At 39.2% G+C, this 12,080-nt stretch overlaps 1 protein-coding gene across 23 annotated transcripts in view; it reads right to left on the reverse strand.

Moving 5' to 3' along the window:
• The window catches only part of CASK (calcium/calmodulin dependent serine protein kinase), a 379,740-nt gene that overhangs the window by 183,801 nt on the left and 183,859 nt on the right, over nucleotides 1-12,080 (reverse strand). For all 23 annotated transcript variants that reach the window (XM_042242034.1, XM_060407439.1, XM_027963055.2 and 20 more), the window contains exon 4: nucleotides 2,739-2,816. In XM_042242034.1, the coding sequence (XP_042097968.1) occupies nucleotides 2,739-2,816 (78 nt within the window). The remainder of the gene's footprint in view (nucleotides 1-2,738; nucleotides 2,817-12,080) is intronic.

Below are 12,080 nucleotides of genomic sequence, written 5' to 3' on the forward strand. Positions count from 1 at the left end.
AAGGATCTATGTGCCCTTGGCTACATGGTCACTGGTACTCTGCAACAGGGGACAAAGCTAATCAAACTTGCTGAGGTCCCTCCCTATTGTCATTTTTAGGAAGGGTTTTAATAAATTTTGCCAAATCTCTCTCTTTGCAGTGTCATTTATTGATCCCAATATTACTCTTTTCTTTGGTCCATTCTGGTAAGTTTCTTTCATAAAATCACCATTGTAACAGCAACATAGGTGGATTTTTAAAATCAACAGACTTTCATCTTGATGTACATAAACATCTAACTTTCCTATAATCTCAAGATTGTGAGAGACCTCCAGTCATTTCACTCTATGACATCATCTTTACAACACTGGTATTCTTTATGTTCTAACACCTAGCACAGTGGCAGAGACAGGCTCAAAGTTAAAGAAAAGTAATAGAAATGAGTAGTTCAGTTCAGTCGCTCAGTTGTGTCCGACTCTGTGACCCCATGAACTGCAGTATGTCAGTCCTCCCTGTCCATCACCAACTCCTGGAGTTTACTCAAACTCATGTCCATTGAGTTGGTGATGCTATACAAGCATCTCATTCTCTGTCGTCCCCTTCTCCTCCCAGCATCAGGGTCTTTTCAAATGAGTCAGTTCTTTACATCAGATGGCCAAAGTATTGAAGTTTCAGTTTCAGTATCAGTCTTTCCAATGAATATTCAGGACTGATTTCCTTTAGGATGGACTGGTTGGATCTCCTTGTGGTCCAAGGGACTCTCAAGAGTCTTCTCCAACACCACAGTTCAAAAGCATCAATTCTTTGGTGATTAGCTTTCTTTATAGTCCAACTCTCACACCCAAACATGACTACTGGAAAAACCTTAGCTTTGACTAGATCGACCTTTGTTGGCAAAGTAATGGATGAGTATGGAACAGAGTAAAAGCAGTAGTGGTTTAACATCAACTCTGATAGTCTATCTGCCAGGTGTTCCAGTGTCTTTGTGGTTCAAAAAGGAAAAAAGTCATCTTCCTCCATCAAGTTTCACTGTTTTATAAAATCAACGTCCAAAATATTTAGTTTTCCCTATTTGATACTGCTGTTGAAAATAACAATATGGGAAAATATAAAACTCTAATTCTTGAAGAAATAAATATGAACAATGCTATGCAAAATCTGAGGGTTTCATTTAGTAGGAGAAAGTGGCATACCACTATGCCATAAGAAAAATCAAGATAGCACTGATTATTAAAGAATGTTTTTTAATTCTAAAATACAATATAAAATAAAAACTTTTGTGATAAGAATACTAAAGCAAAATGGGATTAAAAAAAAGAAAACCCTAGAATATACTTTTAGTGAACATGGCACAAAATAAAAAAGGATATTTGGCCTCAGTTCTACCATGAATAAATCAGGAGTTAAAGGAAGGAACTAAAGTTAATATATATAAACTCTCATTTGCTTCCTCTCCCTAGCTCCAGGAGTAGAAAACAGCAGCTACCTAAAATTTAGTATATTCTTTATCTTGTGTTATAGTTATGGCTGCTCCACCTCCCAAAATGGGGGCCCTTGCTGTTCAGTCAGGAGAAGACTACACAAAGAATTTGAAGAAAGTCAAGTCACTCTGAGCTTAAAGTTGCATGGGGGTCGGAGAAGGCAATGACACCCCACTCCAGTACGCTTCCCTGGAAAATCCCATAGACGGAGGAGCCTGGTAGGCTGCAGTCCATGGGATTGCGAAGAGTCGGACACCACTGAGTGACTTCACTTTCACTTGCCACTTTCATGCATTGGAGAAGGAAATGGCAACCCACTCCAGTGTTCTTGCCTGGAGAATCCCAGGGATGGGGGAACCTGATGGGCTGCCGTCTATGGGGTCACACAGAGTCGGACATGACTGAAGTGACTTAGCAGCAGTAATCCCTAAGCTGTTTTCAGCCATATCTGTCCATTGTGCCATAATTATAAAAAGAATGGTAGGAGGGAGAATGTTATAATCATTTAATGGTAATTGTTTCCCAAGTGGTAGAAAGTTTTAATAAATACTTATAGGTTTGAACCCTTTAACATACCATGGTTAGTGACTAAAGAGGGTTGCTGTAACCCATGTATTAAAAAGGCAACTTATTGGAGCAGGTATTTATGATATGATTGAGTGTCACCAAAGCAGAAAGCTGTACTGCTCCAAATCTATAGGCAAGTGACCCAGTGCATGGCTCCTGTGATTTTTCATATTAAATCTTTATTTTGAGTAGGGACTTCTCCACTTGGAACAATGATGACTACTTGATTGGGAGATCCAATATATTTAGCAGAAAAACTGTGCTGTTATTTCTGTTCTTCTGCTGTTTCGTGCTTTTTCTCAGATTAACCGGTCACAAAACAATCTGCTATCACTAAAAGGCAAACTGAAAAACTAACGAGGCACATCTGCTAAAAAGCAAAAATCGAACACACACCAAAAAAACCCCAAGTTTCCTTCTACATAGTTCCTGACTTATAAAATTCCTCTTTGTATAAAAGTCATCAGAAATGGAAAAGATGGCAGTGGTGATGTTAAATTCTAAATCCATATAAATAAATTCACTGTTTAATATTTTGTATTTCCAGTCACTGTTTGGCTCCACCAAGGCACATTAAGAGATGCTCCTTGTAAGAAAGAGTGGCAGCCTGCTTGTCATTCAAAGAGCAGGACGCTTCATGTGATTTCCTTGTCACGTGATTTCCCTTTTACTTCTACCTTTACTTTGGGAAGTTGATACAAATTACATACCTGGCAACAGCTTCACTGTATACGAAACCAGCATCAGCTCGTTTTACGATTTCAAAACACAGATCTGCTCCATCCATACTATAGAGAGACATGAAAAAGAAGATAAGGAAAGAGAAAATTTCAGGAAAAAAACATTGAAAGTGAATACATTATAACTAAGTTTTTAGTTGACTTATAGCTAAAGATTATAATAAATGATTTAAATCTCCTTTTGATGAAAAATAGATACCAATTATAAAGGACATTATAACCATCTTAACATTGAAATCACTGCGAACGGTGACTGCAGCCATGACAGTTTTTAAAAGACACTTGTTCCTTGGAAGGAATGCTATGACAAAACTAGACAGTGTATTAAAAAGCAGAGACATCACTTTGCCAGCAAAGGTCCCTCTAGTCAAAACTATGGTTTTTCCAGTAGTCAAGTACGGATGTGACAGTTGGACCATAAAGAAGACTGAGTGCCGAAGAACTGATGCTTTCGAACTGTGGTGCTACGGAAGACTCTTGAGAGTCCCTTAGACAGCAAGGAGATCAAACCAGTCAATCCTAAAGGAAATCAGTCCTGAATATTCATTGGAAGTACTGATGCTGAAGCTGAAAATCCAATACTTTGGCCACCTGAGGCTAAAAGCTGATTCATTAGAAAAGACCCTGATGCTGTAAAGATTGAGGACGAGAGAAGGGGGCAACAGAGGATGAGATGGTTGGATGGAATCATTGAGTCAATGGATATGAGCTTCAGCAAGTTCAAGGAAACAGTGAAGGACACGGAAGCCTGGCTTGCTGCAGTCCATGGGGTTGCAAAGAGTGCAACACGACTGAGGGACTGAACAACAACAACAGCCTTCTTTATGGTCCAGCTCTCACATCTGTATATGACTACTGGAAAAACCATAGCTTTGACTATACGGACCTTTGCTGGCAAAACAGTGGGGCATTGCAAGTTGGGGCATCCCCGACCAGGGATGGAACTCATGTCCCCTGCATTACAAGGCAGATTCTTAACCACTGAATCACCAGGGAAATCCAATAACTAATTAATTAATAATCATTACTAATATTACTCTTCATCAAGCATCATGGAAAGCATTCCTTGTTTTATCTCCCTTCATTTTTACTATCACCCCACGAGGTCAGCATCCTTCATGTTCTCAAATAATTTGTCTAAGTGAGTAGACACATATGTGACAGGGACAGAATTCAAATCCCTACCTATATTCGATGCTCTTTCCATTATCTACAGCTACACCTACTAAGTGTGCAAGGAACAAATATACATATTCAAACTCAACAGTTCAAACATAGCATGAAGTTCTAAAAGAACAAGTATATTTTATACTTTCAACATATTCCCACCCAAAACCTGGCAGAATACTAGGCACACAGTAAATATTTAATGATTGGTTGACCATATTATATGAAAATACTTTCACATTTATATGAAGCTTTACCAAGTTTACCTAGTTTTCATTTCACGGCCAATGAACTTTTGCCAATGCTCAATAGGATTCTTTTCTCAACTGATTTTCATGATGGCTCAGTCTACTGCGAAGTATGGCAGGGCCTATTCTGCATCATCAGAAATAAAACCCAGATGAATGTGACCATGCATCTATGTGAACAACCCTGATCACCTGCAACAGTCCTACAGGCAGAGTTGCTAGGTCAAGAGGCAGAGAAAAGAATGCTTTTGATACATATACTACTGGAAAACTTCCAACAATTTACTCCTCAACTACCGAGTGGGAAAGTGTTCTTTCCTCTACTTTGCTTGCCTCTCCTAGGATGATTATTCTTTTTAATCTTTGCCAATCAGATAGGAGGAAAAAAAGTCACCCATAAATGCTTTCATTTACATTTCCTTGATTACTAGAGAGGTTGAATATTTTTCATTTCTTTGTGTTGTGGGGAGAAGAAAAGCACTATTTTTAAAGCTGGCTGCAGTTTAAGCTTGGATGGTTCATTTGTGAAGACTAAAAACACATAGTGAGGGAATTAGAGTTTTGTTTAGCCTTTTTCCTTTTTAATTGCGAAATGTGAGGATAAGCACTATGCATCTTAGATGAGAGAAGAGCTGGGCAAAGAAGAGAGCTAAACTGATTGCATCATAAAGCACTAAGAATCCTTAGAGCCAGAGGAAGGCTTTTTGGAGGGATCTGAAAGGGGGAAAAATCCTAAGGATGGAAGAAGGTAGCAAGGTGGTGAGAGGCAAACACTTAAAGAGGGAACCAGTCAGTGGGAAATAACTGGAAATCATTTACTGCCCTGGGCTACAGTTACCAGCATGAATCGATTCATGTTCCTGGACATATGTGAAAATACTAGTAATTGAAATGACAATTTCTACATATGCATATACACATATGAAATTATTTTTAGGTTTCTAATCTTTTCCACTATTTTGGTATCTAGTCTGATACCATTTTTAATTCTGCAATAGTATCTATTTTAGTATTTGGCAAAATAAGTCTCATTTTGTTATTACTCTTTGCCAACATTTTCCTATGAGACTCTTTTTTCTCCCAGCTGAAATTTAAAATCAATTTCTCAAACACTAAAAAGTTTTTTAAAAATATTTTGCTGAAATAGTATTATATTTATAGATTACCAAGTAGAAATTAACATTTTCCTAACATTCCCATCTGTGAATGATATCCATCTCCATTTCCTTTTATGTCTCTGAGTTAGAATTTTAAGGTTTTCTTCATATTGGTTCCAAATATTGATTATTGGGTTCCCTACCCCAAGGCATTTTATATTTTTAGTTGCTATTATAAATGGGATCTTTTGGCTATTATACATTTTTTAATACAATGGTTCATAACCAGGGGTACCAAACAAAACCGCCTATGTAATGTTTAAAACATGCATGCATGCTCTTTGAGGCTTTAGTCTGAAAGTAAGTCATTACTGTGAAAGTAATTTTTCTATTATTAAAGCTATTTGATTAGTTATTTGTAACATTGATTTTAAAGTAAAATTAATATTGATATTAATTTCAAATTTCATGAGATATAGACAGAAAAGCTAAAAATACTTTTATGCAAATTTTACTCATCATAGAAACTTAAAATATACATATTCATAAAACATACAATCCCAGTATGATAATCTTGAACAAAAAGTTCAATGTCTTAATTCTTGACAAACTTTACTTGATAATATGCTTTTAAAAACAATTATAAGGCGTCTCTTATTGGTTTTCTCTTTGGCTTCCCATCTTAGGGTGTTTCTGAGGCTGCCAAGAAGCTTCAATAAGCATGCTCTGAATTTCATTAGTTGGTTCCATTCTGAGGGAATGAAATGAGAAAGAGAAGAAATCCTGCTATGGAAGAGTATGGGGAATGTTTCTTTACTAAACCCAGAGAAAAACTATGGGATGTTTACTCTGAATTGTCAAAAGTGGTGGGATTATCAATGATCTTAACTGCCCCTCATTTCATCTATCTGAATTTTAAAACTTTTGTAATAAACATGCATTACTTATAAAAAATTTAAAAATTAACCAAAAACAAATGCTCCAAACAAACAAAACAGATCACAGGTCTAGAGGGACAAGGTATGGCTGTAAGTACGTGGAAGGGATCAAAACATTCCAGCCCCAAATATGCCACTTTAGCAGAGGATTATTTTGAACTGAAGGCAACTGAAAATCAGCAGATACAGAAAAACTCTCTACTCTCCTCCATTCTGCCTAAAAATGGGACATTAATTTCCCTTTATTAAAGGGACAGAAATTTCCTCTTGTAAAGGTGTTCCCCTCTCATGTACCAGGAAGAAGAAAACCACACTTACCTGTGTAACAAACCTTATTAAATTACTCTTTTTTACCATATTTTCTGATTACCTTCCTACAATTTACTTCCGACCTTAGATACCCAAACTCCCCCTTCCTTCCTTTGTCTAGGCTCTTCACTTTCACTCTTTGTTAAAGTGGTATATAAGGCTCTGGGTCTCTGTGGGTTTCACTTCTTCCTATGCATATGTCTGCTCCCTACTGCCCACTATGTGCAAACGAAAATCTTTTCTCCTGTTAATTTGCCATTTGTCTGTTTAATTTGCAGGCCCGATGTACTTGATATAAGAGTATGGAGAAAATTTTCTTTCCTCCTCTACAATCTATTCTATAAAAGCAGAGAAAGAGAAGGCTCGTAGGAGACTAGTACCTTCTTGTATGAAGAAGTGCTTCTCAAATTAACTGTGATGGTGGTGGTGGTTTAGTTGCTAAGTTGTGTCTGACTCATTTGTGACCCCACAGACCTGCCAGGCTCCTCTGTCTATGAGATTTCCCAGGCAAGAATACTGCAGTAGGTTGCCATTTCCTTCTCTAGGGGATCCTTCTGACCCAGGGATTGAACTCGTATCTCCTGCATTGCAAGTGGATTCTTTACCATTGAGCCACCAGGGAAGCCCCACTGTGATGAAGGATTACCTTTCACCGCCCCCTCTCCCCACACACACTCTAGCATATTAAGAGCTAATATATTTTTTACAACATACAAAACCACATGCTGTGATTTCACAGCAACATAAATTATTCTAACAGTTTCTGGATGTTTATACTCAATTTCTGTTCTTATCTCATTATAGAGTGGTAAATGACTGGTAGACTAGAATTTGCAAACTATTCTTTGAGGAGCAATGTAAAGAACAGATCAAATCTGGATTTCTCTGATCAGCATTTCCCCCGAAGGTGATACAAACAACTACAAAATCTAGATGAAATATTGGGTACGGAAAAACTCAAACTTTCTGGCCAGCCCAATAAAATTTTTTTTAAGTGTTAAAGAATTAACAGCATAAACAGTGAAAAACTACCTATGAGAACAGAGAAAGGATTAGAACTCAAAGAGGGAAGCAAGAGCTGCTTCTGCCCTGGGGATATGGAGGGGTTATGGAAAGAAGGCAGCTATGGAGGCAAGAGGTTTCACTTCTGGGGAATTCTATAGAAGTGACGGGCTTCCCTGGTGGCTCAGATGGTAAAGTGTCTGCGTGAAATAAGGGAGACCTGGGTTCAATCCCTGGGTTGGGATGATTCCCTAGAGAAGGAAATGGCAACCCACTCCAGTATTCTTGCCTGGAAAATTCCATGGACTGAGGAGCCTGGTAGGCTACAGTCCATGGGGTCGCAAAGAGTCGGACACGACTAAGCAACTTCACTGATGCAGATTTACAGGATGATCCAAGAGGAGAGAAAGTGCTATTCTTCTCACAAACTACGGAAGAGTCCACCAAGGGGTAAGGCTCTGACAAAATATCTCATACTCCAGGGTGGAAACATAAGGAGTTGCATTTTGAAAATTGCAGTATACAATATATTCTGGTGGGCTGCCGTCTATGGGGTCGCACAGAGTCGGACACGACTGAAGCGACTTAGCAGCAGCAGCAGGTAGTGGGGTGGGGTGCGGTATGCCAGGAGGAGATTGATTGATTTTAAATATAAATACTTGACAACAATAACTTATAAGTCAGGAGGTATACTTTAATTTCTAGGTCAACTACTAAGTTCTTTTTCTTTGACTAGACCTTTTACCTATGTGTATAACTCTATAACATTATGCATTCAGTTCAGTTCAGTCACTCAGTTATGTCCGACTCTTTGCGACCCCATGAATTGCAGCACGCCAGGCCTCCCTGTCCATCACCAACTCCTGGAATTCACCCAAACTCATGTCCATCGAGTCCGTGATGCCATCCAGCCATTTCATCCTCTGTCGTCCCCTTCTCCTCCTGCCGCCAATCCCTCCCAGCATCAGAGTATTTTCCAATGAGTCAACTCTCCACATGAGGCAGTGGGTTGCCATTCCCTTCTCTAGGAGATCTTCCTGACCCAGGGATTGAACCTGGGTCTCCTGCATTGTAGGTAGACACTTTACCACCTGAGCCACCATGAAAGTCCCCCAAAACAGTATGCATTAGTCATTCGAAAAACACTAGTCCACTGAGTTATGCAGAATTTCCTAATATTGACATGTTTGATTACATGATATTAAAAATCACTGCTGATTACATTAGAAACACTCTAAGTCCTGGGGGGGCTTCCCAAGTGGCTCAGGGGTAAAAAATCCACATGCCAATGCAGGAGATGCAGGTTCAATTCCTGGGTCAGGAAGATCCCCTGGAGGAGGAAATGGCAACCCACTGCAGTATTCTTGCCTGGAAAAACTCATGGAAAGAGGAGCCTGGTGGGCTACAGTCCATGGGGCTGCAAAGAGTCGGATATGACTGAGTGTATGCACACACACCCCTTTAAGCCGTGGGAAGCTGTTAAGCTCATGGTGGCAGATATAAGTTTTCCAAAATTCTAATTTTCACTTGAAAATTTTGAATTTCATCATCGGCAACAACTACTGTGAGTTATTTCCCTGGAAGCAGCAGGCTCGCTTTGTTCATTTTTCTAACTGAATGTCTGCCACATACTCAAGTTTGGGTAACTGTGGCTTGTCTGTTAGTCATCCTTTCAAGTAAAAGTGATGTCACACACACACACACACACAATACTCGTTTGGATTACAACTCAAGATATTGCAGAAGTGGCTTTCTAAGACCCAACAAAATTGAAAGAACTGCAAGCAGAGTATGTTTTCTAATCACAGTATAGTTAAGTTAGAAACTTAAAAAATAACTAGAAAATTCCCAAATGTTTGGAAATTGAGAAATACATGCTAAATAACCTATGAATCAAAGGCAAAATCACACTGAAAATTAAAAAGCATTTCTAGTATTTCTAATAATGACAATAAAAACTACATATCAAAACTCATGCAAGATTGAGGCATTACATTTCAAGACTGGGGTCTTGCCATTATTAAACCCAGAAATATAGAAATGGCTGAAAGAAGCAGTTGGGGCATAGATCCAATCTTCCAGTATGGAAAGCTAGCTATAGCCCCATCCCCAAAACACACACTCCTCAGTGCTGGAGAAACTTATCTTGTATCAGGTAATCCACTGATGACAAATAAAATACATTAATACAACCTTTTCAGTGGACAATTTTATAATGCTAGACAAAGGTCTTAAAAATGGGCATGTCCTTTGATCCACTGATTTCATTCCAAGGGAAATAATAAGATTATTTGCTGAGTTGTAATGACAAGGGTTTCTCCACTGATCTTCAGCAGCATATTGGGCACCTACTGACCTGGGGAGTTCCTCTTTCAGTATCCTATCTTTTTGCCTTTTCATACTGTTCATGGGGTTCTCAAGGCAAGAATACTGAAGTGGTTTGCCATTCCCTTCTCCAATATGCTACTGGAGATCAGTGGAGAAGTAACTCCAGAAAGAATGAAGGGATGAAGCCAAAGCAAAAACAATTCCCAGTTGTGGATGTGACTGGTGACAGAAGCAAGGTCTGATGCTGTAAAGAGAAATATTGCATCAGTTCAGTTCAGTCGCTCAGTCGTGTCCGACTCTTTGCGACCCCATGAATCACACAGGAACCTGGAATATCAGGTCCATGAATCAAGGCAAATTGGAAGTGGTCAAACAAGAGATGGCAAGAGTGAACGTCAACATTCTAGGAATCAGCAAACTAAAATGGACTGGAATGGGTGAATTTAACTCAGATGACCATTATATCTACTACTGTGCGCAGGAATCCCTCAAAAGAAATGGAGTAGCCATCATGGTCAACAAGAGTCCGAAACGCAGTACTTGGATGCAGTCTCAAAAATGACAGAATGATCTCTGTTCGTTTCCAAGGCAAACCATTCAATATCACGGTAATCCAAGTCTATGCCCCAACCAGTAATGCTGAAGAAGCTGAAGTTGAACGGTTCTATGAAAGACCTACAAGACCTTTTAGAACTAAGACCCAAAAAAGATGTCCTTTTCATTATAGGGGACTGGAATGCAAAAGTAGGAAGTCAATAAACACCTGGGGTAACAGGCAAATCTGCCCTTGGAATACAGAATGAAGCAGGGCAAAAGCTAATAGAGTTTTGCCAAGAAAATGCACTGGTCATAGCAAACAGCCTCTTCCAACAACACAAGAGAAGACTCTACACATGGACATCACCAGATGGTCAACACCAAAATCAGATTCGTTATATTCTTTGCAGCCAAATATGGAGATGCTCTATACAGCCAACAAAAGCAAGACCAGGAGCTGACTGTGGCTCAGATCATGAACTCCTTATTGCCAAATTCAGACTTAAATTGAAGAAAGTAGGGGAAAACACTAGACCATTCAGGTATGACCTAAATCAAATCCCTTATGATTATACAGTGGAAGTGAGAAATAGATTTAAGGGCCTAGATCTGATAAGAGTGCCTGATGAACTATGGACTGAGGTTCATGACATTGTACAGGAGACAGGGATCAGGATCATCCCCATGGAAAAGAAATGCAAAAAAGCAAAATGGCTGTCTGGGGAGGCTTTACAAATATCTGTGAAAAGAAGAGAAGCGAAAAGCAAAGGAGAAAAGGAAAGATATAAACATCTGAATGCAGAGTTCCAAAGAATAGCAAGAAGAGATAAGAAAGCCTTCCTCAGCGATCAATGCAAAGAAATAGAGGAAAACAACAGAATGGGAAAGACTAGAGATCTCTTCAAGAAAATAGAGATACCAAGGGAACATTTCATGCAAAGATGGGCTCGATAAAGGACAGAAATGGTATGGACCTAATAGAAGCAGAAGATATTAAGAAGAGGTGGCAAGAATACACAGAATAACTGTACAAAAAAGATCTTCACAACCAGGATAATCACGATGGTGTGATCACTCACTTAGAGCTCAGACATCCTGGAATGTGAGGTCAAGTGGGCTTTAGAAAGCAACACTACCAACAAAGCTAGTGGAGGTGATGGAATTCCAGTGGAGCTATTTCAAATCCTGAAAGATGATACTGTGAAAGTGCTGCACTCAATATGCCAGCAAACTTGGAAAACTCAGCAGTGGCCACAGGACTGGAAAAGGTCAGTTTTCATTCCAATCCCAAAGAAAGGCAATGCCAAAGAATGCTCAAACTACCACACAATTGCACTCATCTCACATGCTAGTAAAGGAATGCTCAAAATTCTCCAAGCCAGGCTTCAGCAATACATGAACTGTGAACTTCCAGATGTTCAAGCTGGTTTTAGAAAAGGCAGAGGAACCAGAGATCAAATTGCCAACATCTGTCGGATCATTGAAAAAGCAAGAGAGTTTCAGAAAAACATCTATTTCTGCTTTATTGACTACACTAAAGCCTTTGACTGTGTGGATCACAATAAACTGTGGAAAATTCTGAAAGAGATGGGAATCCCAGACCACCTGACCTGCCTCTTGAGAAACCTATATGCAGGTCAGGAAGCAACAGTTAGAACTGGACATGGAACAACAGACTGGATCCAA

Source organism: Ovis aries, chromosome X (genome assembly GCF_016772045.2).
Source record: "Ovis aries strain OAR_USU_Benz2616 breed Rambouillet chromosome X, ARS-UI_Ramb_v3.0, whole genome shotgun sequence".
NCBI classification, from domain to species: Eukaryota; Metazoa; Chordata; class Mammalia; order Artiodactyla; family Bovidae; genus Ovis; species Ovis aries.